This window comes from Xenopus laevis, chromosome 6L, assembly GCF_017654675.1.
Source record: "Xenopus laevis strain J_2021 chromosome 6L, Xenopus_laevis_v10.1, whole genome shotgun sequence".
Classification (NCBI taxonomy): Eukaryota; Metazoa; Chordata; class Amphibia; order Anura; family Pipidae; genus Xenopus; species Xenopus laevis.
The window spans coordinates 22,220,962-22,244,054 of NC_054381.1; the positions used below are offsets into that span (position 1 = coordinate 22,220,962).

Below are 23,093 nucleotides of genomic sequence, written 5' to 3' on the forward strand. Positions count from 1 at the left end.
TACTTATTTAGGAAAACCAACTTACAGTAACTGTCCAAATTCATGATTGATACATTTTCTCAAATAGCCTTTACTATTTTTTCTTACAGTTATTATTGTCGTTTATATATTTAATGACCAGTGAATTCTTCAACCAAACTTTTTTTTTTTCCTGGCTGTACAACACAAACATGCTGTGAGTCGCAGGCTGATCCCAGCAGGTTTCAGCAATTTCAAGTGCACTACTGGCACACAGCTTGGCAGAGTTGCTTGATGCTAATTTGGGTTAAAGAAGCACTTTACCGAAAAACTATAAAAATAAATAAATAAATAAAATAAACTATTGTGAATGTTCTCCGCTATAGTTTGTATTCAGTTTACATCCGTTTCCCTTTAACAGATGAACCCAGGGCAGCCATCAGGGGGGGGACAGGGGGGAGAGTTGTAGGGGGCCCCAGGGGTAAGGGGGGCCCGGCCCGGCCGCTGCTGACTCCGGGAAGGCATGGACGTTTAAGGTTCCCTGGCCACCAATTTTCTTATAATGTGTGTGTGTGGGGGGGGCTGGCCACCAATTTTGGCCACCAGTTTTTTCTCATGTGGGGTCCCAGCCACCAATATTTTTTAATGGAGAGGCCCTGGCCACAAATGTTTGTTTATGGGGGGCCCTGACCACCAATATCTTTTTATTTTTTATTAACATGTGGGAACCCTAGCCACCAATATTTTTTTCTTTATTGTACTGTGTGGTGGGGAGGGCGGACCTGTAGGTGGGGCTTGCGGTGGGTGTAGCCCAGGGGGCCCAAGAAATTTTGTCGTATGGGGCCCTGAGATTTCTGATGGCGGTCCTGGATGAACCAGTGTGTGCAGAGGAAATAGATATTTAACGAAGAATGAGGAAGGGTCACTGTTCCTTCAATCTCCAACACTTTAAAAGGAGAATGTGGTCAGAATGTCACCAGCTACTGGTCTCATCTTCCTTATAGGTAGATTTTACAGATATTAACTAGGAAGCCAACCTGAGATGGATACATTGCAATCACCCTTTCTCAGCTTTGTTTGAAGAAATGTCCTTATCAGTGTCATTTATGTCAGGTTTCCCTGCTATCGACTCACATGAGCCATCATTCCAATCGCTGTCTGTAAAGGTCCCAACTCCTCCTTTCAGAAGAACGACATGGGAGACAGACAGCCTGGCAATACTTTTGCCTGCTTGTGGCTTTTGGCTATCAGTCAGAATGGAAGAAGAGAAAGATAGATTGTGTAGCCACAATTCAATTTAATGCAGTGATCAAAAGCGAGAACAGATGGTCAATCTTGAGGTCAAGTAATCATGAAAGCATCGCAGGAAACATGAGCTGGGCAGTCTGCACCGAGGAATCTGCAGAAGTTGGACAACCTACATTTATTGTTCAGGGGTCAGAGTTAATATGATTCTGAGATAAATATTGTAAATGCAGGTTTGTTATTCAGATCCAAAGAATTGGCCTCCAAGTGAAAACCCTGGTTGCACAGACAAGGACACGTCAGATTTCAATATATATTTGTTCAGAATTTTTTGTAATTTTAAAGATATTATTTCATTACATTTTAATTGTATCCATATTGTTTTTTTTTTATTTGTAAATAAATTGTATCAGTAGCTCTCGTCCAGCAAAGGGACAGCCTTGGACACTTGGCTGGAAGAGAACTTGCTGCTGATACAACATTGCAGCCAGGGAAAAAAGAGAGAGGGGGGGGGGGGGGGGAGGGGGATGGCAGGACACACAACCTGCTTTTGTTGCATTTCATTTACAAATAACTTAAAAATCCATCAAAAAGATTTAATTAGTTTATATTGGAAAGTGACTTAGAATTCAATTTTCCGTTATAATGCAAAAAAACAGTTTTGGAGGTTGACAGTCCCTTTAAGTGCAAAAAAAATAAATAAATAATTAAAGGAATGTATGGTATTATTAAAGAGGGTCATTAAGTAATGATCAGTACAACCTTTTTAATTTTAACAGTTGTAGAAAAAGGGCAGATTTATTAAAGTTTGAGTTTTCCTCGAAAATTCAAATATTCTAGTTTGTTTTTGGATCTAAACTCTTATTATAGGGTTAAAAAAAAAATTAAATATTCAAGATTTATACCCCGACCCTGGAAATAGCGTGAATCTGAAAATACACCACCTAAAACCTGTTGAGGTCATGTAGGAGTCAATGCCAGCCTGCTTGATGTTTGAGTTTTTTCCACAGAGTTTTGCCCGCAAAACTCAAATCGAGAACTCGATTCGATAGATTCAATTTTTTTTCCGCCGAAAGCTCGATCAATTTGAGTTTTCAGATTGTGGTACTCGAACTTGCACATTCAGGTTTTTCTTAAATAAGATACGATTTCAGTTTCGAGGTCATTCGAGTTCACTGGAGGTAAAAAAAAAAAACTCGACCGTTGATAAATAACCCCCAATGATTGTCTGTGTTGCTGTCAAGAAATGGGCTACCACTGATGTAGATAGAGCATTTCCACATTTCATTCAAATGGAAACAAAAAAATTCATTTGTAGGCAACATGTAGTTCCAGAGGAGCTATGGCTGCTCTCAGGAAATAGCTTAAAGGGGTTCTTAAACCTCAAAAAAGTGAATTGATGTAAACCTACTCAGAGTGGTCATCCAAGCAATTTTGCAATTGACATTCATTTTCTATTTTTAGTAGATTCTCAGCAGTTTTAGACTGTTTTATACTGCTAGACAGACTGTCAGCAACCCTGTCTATGCACTTCCTGGATTCAGTTGAGCTAAAGCCCTGGTATTTGCAGCCTAAAAATGTAAATATCTCAGAATCCGATAAAAAAAGAAAATTAATGAAAATCGCAGAAGTTCTCAGTAAAGCACCCTGAGGATGTTTAGATCAATACATTTTTTGGGTTTAAATACCCTTTAAAGGGATACTGTCACGGGGGAAAAAAATGATTTTCAAAATGAATCAGTTAATAGTGCTGCTCCAGCAGCATTCTGCATTGAAATCCATTTCTCAAAAGAGCAAACAGATTTTTTTATATTCAATTTTGAAATCTGACATGGGGCTAGACATTTTGTCAATTTCCCAGCTGCCCCCAGTCATGTGACTTGTGCTCTGATAAACTTCAATCACTCTTTACTGCTGTACTGCAAGTTGGAGTGATATAACCCCCCTCCCTTCCCCCCCCCAGCAGCCAAACAAAAGAACAATGGGAAGGTAACCAGATAGCAGCTCCCTAACACAAGATAACAGCTGCCTGGTAGATCTAAGAACAACACTCAATAGTAAAAACCCATGTCCCACTGAGACACATTCAGTTACATTGAGAAGGAAAAACAGCAGCCTGCCAGAAAGCATTTCTCTCCTAAAGTGCAGGCACAAGTCACCTGACCAGGGGCAGTTGGGAAATTGACAATATGTCTAGCCCCATGTCAGATTTCAAAATTGAATATAAAAAATCTGTTTGCTCTTTTGAGAAATGGATTTCAGTGCAGAATTCTGCTGGAGCAGCACTATTAACTGATTCATTTTGAAAATGATTTTTTTCCCCCGTGACAGTATCCCTTTAAAGGGTATTTAAACCCAAAAAATGTATTGATCTAAACATCCTCAGGGTGCTTTACTGAGAACTTCTGCGATTTTCATTAATTTTGAATTCTGCTGGAGTAGCACTATTAACTGATGTGTTTTGAAAAAAACAGGTTTTCCGATGACAGGGTCCCTTTAAGCAAACCTGTTATCCAAGCTTCATTCCAGTGACCCAAACCAACTTGAGATAGAAAGATAGAGACGCCATACAAAGGCACACAAGCAATGACTGGTTGATGTATTTTATTGTGAGAGAGGGAGCTTGGTAAAAAACTAGAAAATGACTATGATATAACAAGGAACATAAAAACGTTATGTTTTGTTTAAGTTTCCCTGCCCCTCCCCCCCAAAAAAAACAACAAAACAAAAACATGAATACTGGAACAAATTGGCACAAAAATGTTAAAACATTGTTCCCAAATTCCCAATACTGTATTGTAAAATGCAGAATTCTATTTTGGCTTTGCTAGAGACCATTCCCATTGTGGTGAGTGTGGGGTCCTGAAACCAACTGCAGAGTAATGACGCCGCCCCGCAGTGAATTCCAAAATGTCGGGGTTTTTTCTTCTTCTTCTTCTGCTTTTTACGATTAAAAACAAGATAAGAGCAAGATGTCTGCTGCAACGGTGAATCTAATACATACATTCCTGTCTCAAGTTACCTCTTCTACAGTCCAAGGCAAGTAAAAATGTCAACATAACACTGTTAAATCAAATCTCGATGCGCGCGAGAGAGAGAGCGCTGTTTCTGTCTCTACGATTTTTTTTTCTTTTTTTTAAATCTTATCAACTTTCCAAAATTTCATACTAAAATATATTATTGTATTAATACAAACTACAGTTTTATACACTAGAGACTGTGTAATAAATAAAGAAATATAAAAATAAGACACATAAATATAAAAGTTTTCTAAAACTAAAAGGGTACGTGAGTAAGAAGGAAGGGGGTGGGTATTAATACTGCCGGGTTTTGAAGACATACAGTACAAAAAAAAAACAACAATTTGCTGGGGTCTAAACTAGATAAAAACGTCAAATAATACTGATAGGTAATCTTAGCTAACACCATTAATAAACGAGGTCCATAATAATTAGCATTTTATGGAGAAAACATTGGCAAGACCGATATTCCTTGAAAGAATACCTTCCAACATTCCTATTGGGACAAGCTACTGCCGCTAATTCATACCTGTCCAATAACATCCCTGCTCTGCTGCAACCCCCTCCCGCTTGCTAGTAAGCTCCACCCATATCCTGGACAGTGCCAGACAATGGGGGGTATGGGGAGAAAATGGTGCAAGTGCTAAACAGCTTCAGTTTCCTATCAAAACACAAAAAAAGCAACAGTAACACAAAAGAACAAATTTTATATACAAAATAAAAGTTTGGAAATATAGTTTTTTTAAAAAAAAAAAAAAATATTATCAGGCCACAAATGCTAGTTATTATAGGACCCCCCCATATGTACCCTTTGAGTGCCAGAAGGGATTGTCATGCATTGCACACCCGGCGGGCACCCTCAAGAGTAAAACACAGGCAAATGTAAGCCTTTAAAATACTGAAAATGGCACTAACAGCACAGAGGTCTTGCATAAGGCCAAACGGAGATACATAGCTTCATATCCTTCATTTTTATACTACACGTTCAAACAATTATGAACTGGTTTTGTTTTTTTTTTGCTGTCCCAGTATAAATGGGTTAAATCCAGGTTTGGGTAACCTGGGCCTTCAAGACGATCTAGAACTTCCTGCAAATCATGGAGTTGAAGACCAACCTCTGTAGGCAACTGAAAGCCCATCAACTGGGTCATTCCCTGCAATCAAAAAACTCTAATACATCAATTTAACCACATCAATAAAAACACGCCCTTTAACCCCTCCCCCAAAATATTCCCCCACCCCTAACACATTTTGGCAAAAAAAAAAAATTCATGATTTTGCTGTAAATTACATTTTGCAAACTCTATCCTCCGCGAGCCTCTGCCTGTGCACCTCTCCGCGGGAGTACAAAGGCAGTGGTTCCGTTTAAAATACAAATATGCATTATTTGTAAAAGGAATTCTTGTAGTGCAGTAATACTCACATTTTTCTTCTTATAAAATAAAATACTGAAGCGGACTTTAGTAAAACGTTTGAACGGTAAAAAAAAAAAAAAAGATAAAATTTTCTCCCAAATGTACAAACTAAACAACACAATAAATGAAATGTAATACTGATAAAATTATATGTTTCCAGATGTGTGTATGAGCAGAATGAATAGGTTCCTTAAAACCTGAATTTTTTCCTTTTTTTTTTCTGTTTAACTTCCAAGTCATTATTTATATATATATATATATATATATATATATATATATATATATATATATATATATATATATATATATATATATAATATATATATATATATATATATATATATATATATATATATATATATATATATATCTTTGACGTTGCATGTAACAAACTTGTTTCCTAAATTTTTAAAATTGCTGTGAAAAACTTCTACGTTTGAGATTCAGGCACACCTGGATTTTTTTTTTAACACAGTAGTGAAACAGAAATCACAGTATTTAAGCTACTGTGTTTCAGAGAAAAAGCATGTATATTATAGAATAAATTTCATTATAACTTCAAAAAGACTTTTCCGCCTTGGGAAAATAGGAGGAGTCCGGCTACGGCTGAGTGAGGTCTTCCTCTGATACATTCTCTTCTGTGACCTTTTCTTCCAAACATTTGTCTTCATCTGCACATTCTTCATCTGCACATTCTTCCTCCTTCAAAGTACCTGCCAATGGTTCTGCTTCATTCTCTTCCATGTCCCCTTCTCCAACACGTTCCTTTTCTTCCTGTCCATCATCCGTATCTTTCTCATCCTCCTCTTCCTTCTCACTGTCTTCCTCCCGGGTAATGCTCTCGCGCTCATCAGAGTCTATCTGAGATGGAGATACCTGGGAATCAACATGCTCATTGCTAAGGATCTCCTGAGCAGACTCTTCCTGCTCCATGCCGTCTCGTTCCTCGGCTTCCTTCTTGCAGTACGAGTAGCGATGGTTCATGTGCTGAGAGTAGGAGCCGGAGTGCGAAAACCGCTTCCCACATTTGTCACATTGATAGGGCTTTTCTCCAGAATGTAGGCGCATATGCTCAATTAAATGGTGTTTATGTTTAAATGCCTTTGCACAGATTCCACATTCATGTGGCCTCTTACCTGCAACAGAAGAACGCACAGCTTGAGGTTACTCTAATCATTATAATGTCACTACATACAATATAGAGGAGTGGTTGCCTTATTTCAAGCCACCCTTAGAGGCTAAATCATTGGTCAGGGCCTCCCATAGCTTATAGCAAGGTTATATTTAACCATAGTTCCAACAATATATATAAAACAACAAACAACGTATTTAACCCAAATCCCACTGCATCCAACCTTCTTGCTAAGAAGTCCCCTCAATCTCACCCTAATGGGCCTTTGGGCCGAGTCCCTCAATACTTGATGCCCCAATGGTGTTGAACAGCACCACAGTTTGGTGTAACAGAGATTTATCAATAACTGTTCCAGAACACTATCAAGGGTCAAATAGTAATAATAATCCCCCTATTTGAATGTAAATTTGAATGTTGAGATTTATTACACCTCGACCATGGAAACTGTCCAAATTCTAATAACCTGCCGAATTCATGTACAAGTCAATGGAGATCTGCTGAGCCATTTGGAGATGTTAATAGGCTTCCTGACATTCTAGCTTTTTTTCCAGGAGAAAAATTTGATTTGTATGAATTGAATACAAATCAGATACGATTCAAATTTTCAGGTTGGAAACATTTGATCGAATATTAGACATTTATATTTTTTCTTAAATAACCTCCCAGTCGAATTGAGGGTGTATTCCAATTTAAAAAAAATTCACATGAATTCGAAATTCGACCTTTATTAAAAGGGCCTCAATACAGGATATTCAGCATATCAGATCTTATACTGAAGGGAAAAAATAATAATTTTGAAGAGAAATTGTTTTAAAGCTAAAGACTAAAAACGGACAGCATTAGTACACACAATGTAATTCATGCGCCTCGTCTTCTTAAAATGAAGTCATGGAGGCCAAGAAGATGCTGGAAGCCATATAAAACCCAACCAGAAGATGTCATCTGGTCTGGGGGTGACTAGTTGGACCATCCTACTTATAGATCATCAAAACACACCAGAATGAAATCAATGGAATATTCATGTGACTTCTGGACAACCCAGATTCTATTTAGTAAATTAAAATTTGAGGCAGATGTGCAGAGACGAGTTCTTCTCATTATTTATGAGACCATAAAGATGTACTCTCATTAATACGATTAAGCAAGTACACATTGGGAATTTAGATGGCTTCAGATATATCATGCATACACTAGGATAAATCATAATCTTACACGTTCGTACCTGTGTGTTCATACTTATGTCTTAACAGTGAGCTGCTTTTCTGGAATATTTTGTCGCAGAGGTCACAGGCATAGAGTCCATTCTCTGTTTTTTTCAGCTTCTTTTTAGGTGGAGTGGAATCAGAGTCATTCTGATCTTCTACATTTGACACTCCTTCTGAACTTGTATCGTGCCTTTCATCCTGGAACAAGACAAAGGGCTTCTTGTAATAACAACAAACTTACAGTAAACAAGACATTACAAAACAAAGGGCTTAACAGTCTCAGTTTCTTTAAAACGCATCAGTTAATAGTGCTGCTGCAGCAGAATTCTGCACTGAAATCCAATTCTCAAAAGAGCAAACAGTTTTTTTTATATTCAATTTTGAAATCTGACATGGGGCTAGACATATTGTCAGTTTCCCAGCTGACCCAGTCATGTGATTTGTGCCTGCACTTTAGGATGGAACTACATTCTGGCAGGCTGTTATTTCTCCTACTTGTAACTGAATGTGTCTCAGTGGGACCTGGATTTTACTATTGAGTGCTGTTCTTAGATCTACCAGGGAGCTGTTATCTTGTGTTAGGGAGCTGCTATCTGGTTACCTTCCAGTTGTTCTTTTGTTAAACTGTGGGGGGGGGAGGTGATATCACTCCAATTTGAATTACAGCAGTAAAGAGTGACTGAAGTTTATCAGAGCAAAAGTCACATGACTGGGGGCAACTGAGAAACTGATAATATGTCTAGCCCCATATCAGATGTCATAATTAAAATCTGTTTGCTCTTTTGAGAAATGGATTCCAGTGCAGAATTCTGCTGGAGCAGCACTATTAACTGATGTGTTATGAATAAAACATGTTTCCCCATGACAGTATCCCTTTAAGAGACTAAAATCAATAGAAAGGGGACATTTTGAGTGCGACTGTCATCCTATGGAAACCTTGGCAGCCATAAGGCCCCTGTTCAAAAGGTACCACTTGTAATTTTACTAAATGAAAGCACCCCGAAAACCCTTTCCATTAAAAAAATAACTTGAAAAGTGGTGGCCAGGGGTGGCCATTTAAGTCCTTATTTTTTTACAGATGTGTAAAAGTTATTTGAGTACAACCCCCAATCAAAGGCAGTTTTTTTGTGATTTGACAAGTTTGATTATTTGACAAAGAAGAAGTTCCTGACAACAGCTGAACGCAATGGATCCTGGGCCAGGGCAGGATTAAATGGTTAATAATTAAATCTGGAGCCTTAAACCTGATACAGGTGGGGCTGTGAATCCTCTGAGTGGAGATAGTCCCTTTCCACATTTAGCTCAGGTCTGCGGGCTCCCTTAAAAACCGCCATTAAATGCCATCAGCTGACAGCAGCAAGACCCGTTGGTCAGAATTAAGAGTTTTCTGTTGGAGCAAAATAAGGACTGAGAGAATATAATCAGCTCTCCTTTTGGTTTAAAGGGGCAGAACTATTCATAAACACATTTATGCTCTCAGAAAGCACGATCAAAGTTCATTAAAGCAGATATGGGTTCCGCTGAGACCCCAAATGACCACACACTCCAAGCTTTAGCTATAATGATTCTTTTCCAGACATGGGATTATTTATTATCTGGAAACCCAATTTCCAATTTAGACAAACAAGTCTTCCATTTTGTCGTATTTGCCTTCTCTCCAATAATAAGATAGTAGTCTGTACAGTACATCAATCAAACAATTTAACTGCTTGTATTAGACTTAAGGCATTACAGAAAAAACATAATCTGATAAAAAGCAGATCCCAAGCAGATTCCTGAACTATTGACAAGTACTGGGTACATATACAGGCAATGGCACCTGGGGCACTACTACTTGTAGGATTCCTGCAATAGGAAGAGTTATGTAGTTGGTTTTAGGCAATCTCTCCAATACAAGCAGCTCGGATTGAAAGGTATAGTGTCAGTACTGGTCAATTCTGCCCGGCATTGGTCTGAATTATCGGATCTCAGCGAGGGACCACAGCAATCAGTTTATCCCATCACTAAAAATGAACAGTTGCATGGATGGAATCTGGGCAATCTGAATAATCTGATAGCACATAAGCTCAGAGGAGAGGCTGGTTCATCTAATCAACTTCTGATCAGGAATATCAAAGCCCTAAGGTTCCACCTAAGGGTCAGACCACACAAGCAGATATCGGGGAGATCTCCTCTTCTTCGGGGCTACAATCTCCCCAAACTGCCTTCCCCCTGCCCTCCGCCAGCTAAAATGAAAACCGCCTGGGGGAAGGCACACGCGGCGCTTCATTTTCCAAAAGTCACCCAAACTTTCCTTGTGAGGCAACTTCGGGCGACTAATCTCCCAGAATCTGCCTGTGTGGCCTGACCCTAAAGTTCTGCTGTAGAATGAAAGCTTTTAGGGTCACTAGGATTTGTAAACTGTAAATCATTTTCACTGTTCTCATCACTTCTATCCATTCTCATCTACAAGACTTCTCTTGGGCTTCTGCTTTTCTCTGGAACTCTCTGCCTCGAGCTGTCAGACTTTCTCCTTCTTTCCAAACTTTCAAACGCTCCTTAAAGACCCACCTTTTTGGAAGAAGCTTATTCAATATACCTTAATTAATCAATCATTACTGTTTCATAAAAAACAAAATTGTTTCTAAAATCCTAATGTCTCAATTGTACCCTAACCTTTACTTTGTAAACGTAATAATTTAAGGGATTCGGTCATGATTTTTAGGATGTAATTTTTATTTCTAAATTACACTGTTTACACTGCAGATAATTCTCTACAATAAAAAATGTCATTCCTGAACCAGCAAGTGTCTTTTTTAAATTTTTAATATTGGTGTGTAGGCGCCATCTCAGGTCATTTTGTCTGGTCATGTGCTTTCAGAAAGAGCCGGCACTTTAGGATGGAACTGCTTTCTGGCAGGTTGTTGTTTCTCCTACTCAATGTAACTGAATGTGTCTCAGTGGGACCTGGATTTTACTATTGAGTGTTGTTCTTACATCTACCAGGCAGCTGTTATCTTGTGTTAGGGAGCTGTTATCTGGTTACCTTCCCATTGTTCTGCTGATGGGCTGCTGGGGGGGGGGGAAAGGGAGGGGATGAGACACTCCAACTTGCAGTACAGCAGTAAAGAGTGACTGAAGTTTATCAGAGCACAAGTCACATGACTTGGGGCAGCTTGGAAATTGACAATATGTCTTGCCCCATTTCAGATTTCAGAATTAAATATAAAAAAATCTGTTTGCTCTTTTGAGAAATGGATTTCAGTGCAGAATTCTGCTGGATCAGCACTATTAACTGATGCGTTAATGCAGGGATCCCCAACCTTTTGAACCCGTGAGCAACATTCAGCAGAAAAAGGAGTTGGGGAGCAACATAAGCGTGACAAATTTTCTTGGGGTGCCAAATAAGTGCTGTGATTGGCCATTTGGTAGCCCCTATGTGGATTGTCAACCTACATTGTGGCTCTGTTTGGCAGTACACCTGGTTTTTATACAACCAAAACTTGCCTCCAAGCCAGGAATTCAAAAATAAGCTCCTGCTTTGAGACCACTGGGAGCAACACCCAAGGGGTTGGAGAGCAACATGTTGCTCACGAGCTACTGGTTGGGGATCACTGCGTTAATGGCTATAGAAGCTCCCTTTCTTGTTCACCCAAGGCAGACATCATGGCTAGAGGCAAGAGGGACAGCTTCTAGTGGCACCAACACTGCCTGTTAAAAAAGAAGCGTTTTTGAAACAGATTTAAACAGATTTAAATATGCAAAAGCCTGTCCAATCAGAAGTCTAATGCACAGGAAGCCCTCCCTACCACTGCTGGGCTTTGGAGGCATCTGGAGTGGCGTTCCTGAGCCCAGCACAGTGTTTTGATAACTGCTGCAGACACCCCCGTTGGTGATCTGACGGGCACATAATACTCACGATAATTTATATTTAGAGAAAGAACTTTTTACAAATGAAAACATATGACAAGGCCAAAGAAACAATGTTCATTATGACTGTTGAGGAACCCCATGCACAAGCAACATAATAACGGATTGTCTATGGCATCTTATAGCAGCCTCTCTGGCATTTTCCAGACTCTATAGGAGGTAAGTCTGGGCCTGCCCTGGTCTCTGTAAGGGGTCACCCAAAAGTCATATTGTACTGACCCACTAACAAAACCTAATAGGTGCCAGCAAAATTCTTTCTATGGTGAACATCAAAGCAAAAATTGTAGTAAAGATCATGTGCACATGCCTAGCTGTTACCTATATATTAAATGGACCATCAAGCCTCTTTTATTGTTCTAAATAAACAAAACGATAAAGAGATTGGGTGGGACAAATTACAGCTAATAAAATAAATAAAATAAATAATAATAATAAATTTAAGTCATTCCAAAATCCCTTTTCCACAACAGAACCAGTGTAACCTATGTAATATGATAAAAGGGAGTTCCGCCCATATTTTATTTTGATGGTAATGAAACTAAATGTGATTTAAGAGTTATTTGTAAACACTGAAAGCAGCGGCTATCTCTTTCTAATTGTCTGTGCTGCTGGTTCTGACTGTTGAAGCAATGAAGTATAGGCCAGCTGATTAATGCTTAAACCTTATCCAAGGTGCAACAAGAACGTGTATGGAGTCTATAATGTAATTGTACTGCAAGTAATGACTCTTTTCATGTCACTGTAATATACATCAAGTCAGTAGGATTGTCAGTCTCTGAGCAGACAGCAAGGTGGCTTAGAAGGATAGTATTTACATTCCAGACAGGCTCAAGAACAAATCATAAGCAGATCTATTTCTATGCCTAAGAACACCCATTATTAACCAAATCGGCCTGGCAGAGCTCCCCTTTGCAAGAAAAATAGAAGGGCTAGAGGGAGCGATACAGTTGTTAACAACAAGTCTAGGGTAGGTTAGGGTAAGGACACATGGGAGGTTTTGCTCTCCATGTTTCGGTCAGAGAGATGTGCCCTTACTCAAGGTGAACTTTCTCCCATCCCAATAAAAAACATGGTGCCCAATATGGGGATATCACTTGGAAACACTCAGGGCCGGATTTACATAGTGTGGGCCCCTAGGCCCACTGCTGTTTGTCGCCCCTGTCCCCTCCAGGGGGACAGGAGCAATGGGGAATGGCGCACAGGAAATGTAAAAAATGATTATATCACCAGTGCATCCCCAGTGCTTTGAACCAATGTGGGTGTGGTTGGGCAACATGCCGCCCCCCTAAAATCCTGCCGCCCTAGGCCCGGGCCTAGGTGGCCTTTCCACAAATCCGGGCCTGGAAACACTAACTCCCACATGGATACTAGATAATTAGTTAATTTTGGAACCCCTTAGGGGCAACTATCACCATACTTCTGCATTCAGAATGCCCATCTGCCAATTGTCTTAGGTCGTACTACAAAACTATGAGCTGAGCCACTTATAACTTTTAAGCAGAGGTATGAACTCAATATTAGAAACAGAGGGGCTTAAGAAGCTGCATATTTACTAGGGATGCACCCAATCCAGGATTCGGTCTGGGATTCGGTCTTTTTCAGCAGGATTCGGATTCGCCCGAATCCTTCTGCCCAGCCAAACGGAATCCGTATCCTATTTTACATATGCAAATTAGGGGCGGGGAGGGAAATGGGGTAACACAAAATTTTTGTCACAAAACAAGGAAGTAAAAATGTTTTCGCCCTCCCACCCCTAATTTGCATATGCGAATTAGGATTCAGGGGTTCGGCCAATCCAAAATAGTGGATTCGGTGCATCCCTAATATTTACCCAGACATTCTGTAAAGGTACCTCTGGCTCAGCCCAAGCAGCCATGGTCTTACTGGTAGGTGGGCTACAAGCTCCTTATCCCCTACTTTTGTGTACAAGAACCCAAGAGGCATTGTGTTCAAGAAGGCTCAATAGGGCTCCACTGGGGACATGACCTTCTGAACAATAACCTAAATAGCAGACATTATACCAGGAACCACTAGCGGAGTTTTTAGATCACCTTTATGGATACCTTATGTCTATGCTAACTCAGGCACCCTTGCTTGTGCAACATTCTGCTGAAAAAGTTGACGGTATATTTGCCCTTTCAGTACAAAACCCAGGAGGAGGCATGGCCAGGTGCTGAAGAGGGAATGATAGGACATTACTGGGGGCATAACCAGCTGAACAAGGACCTAAATAGCAGTCATCATACCAGGAACCACTACCACAGTTTTTATTTCAACTTTACAGATACCGTATGTCTATGTTAACCCAGGCACCTCTGCATAAACAACGTTCTGCTGAAGGGTATAATTGCTCTTTGATTAATACAGTGCATAGACTATTATAACTCCTGCAACATAAGACCACAGCACTAAGGAAAAAATTCTAAATCAAATGCAAAATAAAATCCTAATAAGGTAAGGATAGGCGATGATCATGCCGCTTTGATTTAGTTGGGACTATATCTTGATGAGAAGTTGCATTACCTGGTTGCCGTTAGGTTGGATGGTTTTGAGTTGCGGTTCCAGAACTGCAGGACTAGCAGTGGTTGAGTAAGTGTACGTCACTTGGGGAATCAAGATCGTTCGCTTATTGGCAGCTAGAGCTCTTAAACACGGAACACTGTTCTGATCGGTAATGGCAAGGATTGTGGGTAACTGGGCAGTGACTGTAGGAATAGCAATATTTATTGGATTGGCACTTGGGTTAATAATTAGAGTTGGCTCGACTTTCACGGCATTGTCCACTTGCATTGGCTCTTTTTTAACACAAGACAAGTTCAAGGGTTCTTCTTGAACCGAATACGAACTGCTCTGGTAAACACTAGTAATGGAAGGTCGCTCTGGCACATTTCCATGTGGCTTTGGTAAAGATAGATCAAGAGGCTCAGCCTGCTGCTCCGCGTCTGGGGTTCCATCGGAGCAGGGTGCACCATCTGAGTTTTTTAAAGAAGAGAGGTTTAGTGGCGTAGGAGAAGCTGTGACACTTTCCAAACCATTAACTGCTAATGGTTCCTCCGTTTCTTGTTTAGGGGATTTCAGTGGAACGCTTGTGCCGTTCTGTAATCCGCTTTCTGCTTTAGTTTCAACACTGTTCTCTGTAACACTGTTTTGGCCGGGTTTCGGAGATGAAGGCCGAGATGATTCCACGGATATTTCTCCACTCTGCATTTTTTCAAACCAGTTTGTTACCTCGTCTAGTGGTAAGTTTACCGAATCAGCAATTTTAGAGAGTTCCTCGGCACTCGGCTGAGCATTCAAAGCATAGTAAGCTTTCAGAAGCGATAAGAGATTTTTTAACGGTGGTTGGCTTGAAGTAAGATTGCCGTCAGCAGAAGATGGCTCGGATTTGATAAATTCAGCTTTGCTACTCTCTGGAAGTAGGCTGTTCTTTTTCTCATCATAGTGCTTGGGTTCTTGAAGTGCATTTGTGTCTCCCGGATGATCGGCACCAAGTAAACAAGTGCTTTCTTCTGTAAACTTAGTATCTTTTTCAGTTTTAATGGTGAGATCCTCTGGCAATTTCTCCGTTTTGCAGACTTCTGCAGTAGCCGCCGCTTCTTTCTTTAAATTTTGCGCAACAACTGGAAGCTGACTGGGTTGCTCTAGGCTGTAATTTATGATGATCTTGGTTGTACCATCTTGATCAACCAAAGGAAGACTAATAGCTGAAATAACAGAATGGCCACCTTGTTGTATTGTGGCGGAGGTGAGAGTCCCTTGTTCTTTGGATGTAAGACTGGCATGGTTATTTTCCAACACTTGTCTGATTATGTTCCCATCGACTGCCATCTTAAGAACATTCTGAATGTCGTTAAGGTTGATACTTATGGGGGATACCAGACCCATAGTTGGCAGAACAACAGCTTGTACCACACCCTGAGGAGAATTAATTGTCTGCAAACGGCTACCACCACTAAACACCCCATTTTGCAAAGGGGCTGAACAGTTGATTCCCGACGTCACCACGATAGGCTTGATTTCATAATCCACAGGTTCGGTTTTGATTTGGTTAACAGGAAGCTGCTCTTGCAAAGGCTTGTTTTCTATCTTCTGGCGGATCTGTGGTCGAGCGGGACTTCCTGGGGAAGCAGAAAGCGAAGGGGAGGAGCATTGGGGAGTCTTCAACCCTGAACGCACGCGCCCATTCACGGGCGTCACACCAATACATTTCTTACTGCTTATGTGGGAACTGTAGGAACCAGAATGAGAAAATCGCTTCTTGCAGTTTGGGCACTCGTATGGCTTCTCTCCTGTAAGAGAAAAATACATCATTTAGAATGTCTATGTTGTAGCTTAAGCTTCTTTGCCATGAAAAGAGCATTTACAATTTTTTTTTATCATATTATGATGTATCTCTCTGTGAAGGGTTTAACAAAACTTTCTGGGGCTATGTCTTCCATTGCTATAAATAATGCTTATAATCATTAGCCAAAATGCATGCACTTGGCACATTCTCAGCCGTCTGGAGAACTTACCACTGTGAATTCGTAAGTGTTCTTTTAGATGGTGTTTGTACTTAAAAGCTTTTCCACATTCAGGGCATTTGAATTTACGGTTGCCTCCGGACTGCGTCACATGTCTCTGAAAGGGTAAAAAAAAAAACTTTTTTAAAAAAATGTCCTACTAAGAAGATGGTGAAATTAAAACTGAGGGTGCCCAAAACAAAGGTTGGGTAAGGCCCCCATCAAAAGGGGGACCATGTCTGTAATACAATTGGAGCTTATAAACACTTTTTGAGTCGCTAAACTCTACTTTTTTGGTGTGCTACAGTGTACAGTGTCGGACTGGCCCACCGGTATACCAGGAAAACTCCCGGTGGGCCCAGGTATCAGTGGGTCCTTTTGCTTCTAACCATTCGGCTTATTTCATGGTCATTCCCTATTTCTTTATGGGAAAAAATAATAGAAGAATATAGAAAGTAGATATAAAAGAATAGGAAAATAAAAAGGTTGAGTGAGGAGAGGAGGAATAACACGCATGGTCTAAGATTGTATGGACCATGGGTTACAGTTTTTCATGTGGGCCAGTGGTCTAAGGTTTTCTGGTGGGCCCCTGGCATCCCACTCCGAAACTGAATGTGTATCTTGACTTTTGTTACATTATGTGACCCGTGGCAGGTGGGGGCAACTCACTGTTTAGAACACTACCCACAAAAGGGGTTAATCTGCAGGTTGAGCACTCCCTATTTGTGTGGAATCCCATCAAAGGGGGGGGAGGGCATATGACAAAAATAAAAGATGACCAACTTTCATCTGTTACAGTCTCTGCATGGCCTTGCTTTGTTACACCCACAGACCCTTATTCCCACAGTCATTATGGAGTTTAATTTGAAAAAATGAAATTAAACTTGCTCAGTACATTTTTAATTTACTTTAATTTTATATTTTTAGTTGTCAACGACATTAACAATGTTCTACAACCAATATCAAACTTTAAAGGGGTGGTTCACCTTCAAACAACTCATTGTTTTCAGAAATAACGGCTTTTTCCCATGACTTTCTATTTTCTATGTGTGACTTTTTCTAATATTGAAGTGTAAAGTGTAATTTTTCACCTTCTGAAGCAGCTCTCGGAGGGGGGTCCCCGACCCTGTAAACTGTTCTAAATTGATACATTTAGTTGATACATTTCTTATTTTTGTCCCTGCTGAGCAGAATCTCTGAGTTTCATTACAGGCAGCTGTTAGAATTGATACAATAGTCGCTAATACTCCAGAGATGCTGCTGAGAAATGTATCAACTAAGGGGGCCCATTTACGAATTTCGAATGTTTTTTTTGGCTACTTCAACCATCGAATTTGCTACTTCGACCTTCGACTACGACTTCGAATTGAACGTTTCGAACTAAAAATCGTTCGACTATTCGACCATTCGAAGTACCGTCTCTTTAAAAAAAACTTCGACCCCCTACTTCGCCACCTAAAACCTACCGAAGTGCCATGTTAGCCTATGGGGAAGGTTCCCATAGGCTTTCTAATGTTTTTTAGGTCGAAGAAAAATCGTTCGATCGATGGCCTAAAATCCTTCGAATCAAGGATTCGATTTTTCATTCGATCAAACTATTTGCGGTAAATCCTTCGATATTCGAAGTCGAAGGATTTCGATTCGGCAGTCGAATATCGAGGGTTAATTAACCCTCGATATTCGACCCTATGTAGTAAATCTGCCCCTAAATGTTGTAAAATTGTAACAGTTCAGAATCTGCACCTGAATTACTGAGCTGCCAGACTCAAACACCAGAGACAGGGACATTCAACCTTAAACTTGGATTTTGGAAAAACAGTAAAAAAATAATGGAAAGTAATTGAAAAAAAAGTCTATTTCTGGGGAACAATCTGAAAACAACTGAATTGGAAAAAAAAGTGTTAGGAAGGTGAACAACCCCTTAAAGCTCTGCAGATCAAATTCAGAGCAAACGGCTCCAGGCTGAATATACAAGTGGCGTCTCCAATAAGGCACTGCTCAGCTATTTCTCTCTCGGTCCCCTTGGCATTTGATTTTGTTCTAACAGTTTGTAGCAGCACAAATTTCTAAGCCCCCAGACTGCTAAATCCTGTCCCCTCTCGAGATAAGCAACAGCCGGTTTCCACATAAAGGACATGTAAACCCCCTCCACAAAAATGTAATCAGTGAACAGCCTCTTTGAAATCTTTAGATAACTACCACTCTGGTTGTTAAAAGGTTAACAGTAAGGCTGCAGCAACCCCTTAAAGGAACAGTAACACCAAAAAATTAAAGTGTTTTAAAGTAATGAAAATATAATGTAGTGTTGCCCTGCACTGGTAAAACTGATGTGTTTGCTTCAGAAACACTACTATAGTTTTTATAAACAGGCTGCTGTGTAGCAATGGTGGAAATTGAAAAAAGGATATAGGGCACATGTTAAATAGTGGATAACAGATAACACCATTATGTTCTACAGAGCTTATCTGCCGTGTAACCTGAGCCTTTTCTCCTTTGAATGGCTGCCCCCATTGCTACACAGCTGCTTATATATATATATATATAAACAATAGTAGTGTTTCTGAAGCAAATACACTAGTTTTACCAGTGCAGGGCAACACTGCGTTATATTTTTATTATTTTAAAACACTTTAATTTTTTGATGTTACTGTTCCTTTAATCACTTTGAAATCCTTCTCCTCCTCTGCTCCCTCCCTCAGGAATTTACTTTGGTTGTTAGCTCATGAGCATGCTCAGTTCTTCTCAGCTCAGATTACTAAACACACCCTCCAGTTTAACAGCCAATGAAGAGATGACATTGCTGGTTCACATAGAATCTCTGCTCTAGCTGTCTGGTTCTATTTTTTCTCCTAACCACCTCTCCTGAGCTCAGCTTAACCATTACAGTGTTTAACCCCAGCAGAACCTTTGATCAAAGTATGTTGTGCCTGTGTAAACCTGCATTCTGCATTGCATGATCTTTACAGCATACATGTCTCAATGTTACTGATGATGTGTCAGAGGCAAAATGGCTGCCGGGTGAAAGCTGCCATTTGTTTTAGGAAAATGTGATGGCGCTGGCTAATGGAGGGATATATGCAGTACAAATGATGGGGCTTAGGTGGAGACGATATACATGGTAGGAAAATGTAGGCTTTACATGTCCTTTAAGATTCTTAAATTTCATTTTAAATTGGCAACCACATACAGTGAGCAGACTAACAACACCAGTTAATATGTCTCACTTACCTGATCTTTCCCTGATTTATGAGAGGTCATGTGGCGATCAAGCTGGGTTCTATAAGCGAAGGTGTAACTGCACATCGAGCAACTGAAATTGTCTTCATTTTTTTCATGGCGGTATTTAATATGTTCCTTCAAGGATGTGAAGCGCTTGTACCCCCTGTCGCAATACGGGCAGGTGAGGAGCTGGGAAAATGCGTCTGGTGTCCCTATGGGAGGAAGGTAGCATTATGTCAGCATCATTATCCGTCAGAAATTGCAGGGCCCCATACGACAAAATTTCCTGGGCCCCCTGAGCTGTACCTACCGCAAGCCCCACCTACAGGTCTGCCCTCACCAACCCACAGGTCCGCCCCCCACCACATAGTAAAAAAACAAAAAAAATATTGGTGGCTAGGGTTCCCACATGTTAATAAAAAGATTTTGGTGGTCAGGGCCCCCATTTATAACATTTGTGGCCAGGGCCCCCCCATTAAAAAATATTGGTGGCTAGGACCCCATATGAGAAAAAAAAATTGGTGGCCAGCCCCCCTCCTCACATTATAAGAAAATTGGTGGCCAAAATTGGTGGCCAGCCCCCCTCCCACATTATAAGAAAATTGGTGGCCAGGGCCCCTTAAATGTCCATGCCTTCCCGAAGTCAGCAGCTCTCACAAAGATGGGGGGCCCGGCTCGAGTAAGTGTGACGTGGCCAGGCCCCCCTTACCCTCAGGCCCCCTACAACTAACTCTCCCTCCTGTCCCCCCCCCTGATGGCTGCCCTGGCATTATCACATGCACCATTATCACATGCACCATTATCACATGCACCATTATCACATGCACCATTATCACATGCACCATTATCACATGCACCATTATCACATGCAACATGTATGTATGTGGATACAGTGGCTCCGTTTTGCGGTTACCATTTTCATCTTGACCAATAGCTTCTGGTGTGCCTTGCCTCTGGTCATCTTCTGGCGCTTCCGGGTAGATCACAGCAGTGTCGCTTTGCTGTAGGAATTCTTCAACATTGGGATCATGGTTTTGTTCATTTTCGACGTCTGAATCACATTCTTCATCTTTAACTTTAAAAATAAGAGATTATAGATTACTCTCCTGATGTCTCTACTCGTCTCTCCCACATAATTGCAAGCGTGGAATCCTGATGCCTGAACCATACAAAGATTGGATTTTAAAGGACAAAGAAAGACATTCTGAAATTTTTGGATACTTGTTCCTCCTCCTGCTCTCAGTTAATGAATGAAAATAGGCAAAACAAGCAGTGCGTGCTCAATGCCCGGGGCACCAGGAAGGCCAAAAGAAACGGAAGCAGTGACATCAGCCCTGCTATTGAAAAGGAACGGCTATTCTGTAGTCAAACAACAAATGCAGCTGAGACAGAGGGGCAATGTGTGAGCAGTATTCATGTTTTCTTTTCTTTCTTTTGAAATTCTTTTTATTGAGATTTTCAATAAAATACAAGTATATGACAATATGATAAACATACAGTGTTTCAATAAGGAGCAAAAGAAATATTCATGAACATTACAGTAAACATTTGACATGAAAGACAACAAAATAAATAAACAAACAAAGAAAAAGGGGAAATACAAATAACATAAAATAATGAAATATCAGAATAATAATAATAAAGTAAAATAAAATTAATTTAGATAATTTAGAAAAATAGACCTGGTATTATCTCCTACCAATTAAAGTCTGATAATGCCAAAAAATATATGAAGAAGTATTCATGTTTTCATGGGACTTTACACTGGGAAATTAAAATCATGTTTTCTTGTCCATTAAAGGGGAACTATCACAAAAATTCAATATAAGCTTCATCATACTGAAATAAGTAAACTTTATAAATATAATCAATTAAAAATTCTGTAGCATTTCTGAAATAATCAAGTTTATCTTCACTATTCCTCTCAGATAAATGATCCAATATATCTTATAGGGGGGCTCCTTTTACCTAGAAGATGTATTAGAGCTTACTCCCAATTAAAATCACCAGACATCATGAATATCTGACACCCAGTGACCCAACTGCTGCATGAAGACAGAATGAAGAGAAACAGATGCTGAGAGAGGGAGAGTGAACATAAACTTGATTATTCAAAGAAACTATGCAGAATATTTAATTGGTTATATTTAGAACGTTTCTTATTTCAGTATGTTGAAGCTTATATTAAAATTAAAATTTTCCTTAAAAAATTGATTTTCATAATATCACTATAGCGAGTTAAAAATACTATACTAAATGCTATACATTAGATGTAACAGTAAATTGATAGTGCACATGCTCAGTGTGGTCTGGGCTGCTTAGGGATTGTCATAAACAAAGCTGCTTGAGTTCTGCATGGCTGGGAAGTAAGGTGGGGCTCCCCCTGCTGTTCATAAGTATGATTGTTTCCCTGCTCAGCAGTTAGGGACCATCTGACAATTCCTATCCATAGCAGTAAATGAAGGGAGAATTTTGCTGCATACAGTCAGGTTTCTTATAAAAACGGTACACATGTTTAAATTAAAGTATATTGGAGATAGGTTTCTTTTTCATTAAAGAAAGTAAAAATGGGATTTTATTTTTTTGCCTTTACATGCCCTTTAACTGTCTATGGTTCACATATGCTGTCATAAATTGTCTTTTGTATATTATGTAGTGCATTTTTAAGAATTTCTTCTTCCCCTGCCCCTTCCCTTTTTGCTTTCTGTACCCTTTTCCCTAAAAAAAAAAGTTTTGGAAAAATAAATATATAAATATATATATAAATATATAGAAAAAAAATCATATTTGTGATAGTTGCCCTTTAAGATCAATTGGCCCTTTAACTCTGCAGGTTTGGTAGAAGAAGTTAATCCCTAAGAATGAACACAGTACATAAATATAATTTTTCAGACAACTGACCCATCTGCAAACATATAGGGACACTGAAAACCCCAATAGGGTACAGGGTAATGCATATGGATCCACAACCTGCCAATCAAAATGTGCATGGCCAAAACGGCACATTCTGTGACTATGCATTGATTAGTACAAAATCCTGGACCTAGGAAGTCAGTATTAAGATGCCGACACACACAAGGTACTTGGCAGACGGCAGAAAAGCACCCAAAATGCTACCCCCGCTGCCTCCCCATTGATTTGAATGGGAAACACTTAACAGTGCCAAGATGCACTATATTTCACTAGAATGTTCTAAAAGTGCTACTTGTGTCCCTCCTTTCATTAACTGCAAAGTGCAGATTGGAAATACAGCAAGCAAACCGTTACACGACAGATAAATTCCCATAAGACAGAGCTCTGGAGATAAACTTAATGGGATCCAATGGCTCATCTAGACTGAGACTGTCTGCCGTAGCTTAATATCCCACCAGAGACTGCACAGAGACACCGTCTGATTATGACTCCCAAGGTGCCAAGCAGGCAGGCAGCTCTCGCAGACTCGTCTCAGGCACAGAACTGGCTTCCCATAACACCCAGAGTAGAACCCA

The 23,093-nt window shown here is 40.0% G+C and overlaps 1 protein-coding gene across 5 annotated transcripts in view; it reads right to left on the bottom strand.

Moving 5' to 3' along the window:
• Positions 1-5,930: 5,930 nt before the first annotated feature.
• The window catches only part of zeb1.L (zinc finger E-box binding homeobox 1 L homeolog), an 86,177-nt gene continuing 69,014 nt past the window's right edge, over positions 5,931-23,093 (bottom strand). For 4 of the 5 annotated variants that reach the window (XM_041565435.1, XM_041565434.1, XM_041565433.1 and 1 more), the window contains 6 exons: positions 20,519-20,680; positions 19,615-19,817; positions 16,399-16,504; positions 14,408-16,173; positions 7,993-8,173; positions 5,931-6,774 (listed from right to left, as the gene is read on the bottom strand). In XM_041565435.1, the coding sequence (XP_041421369.1) occupies positions 6,239-6,774; positions 7,993-8,173; positions 14,408-16,173; positions 16,399-16,504; positions 19,615-19,817; positions 20,519-20,680 (2,954 nt within the window). In that variant the 3' untranslated portion in view covers positions 5,931-6,238. 5 annotated transcript variants of the gene reach the window in all.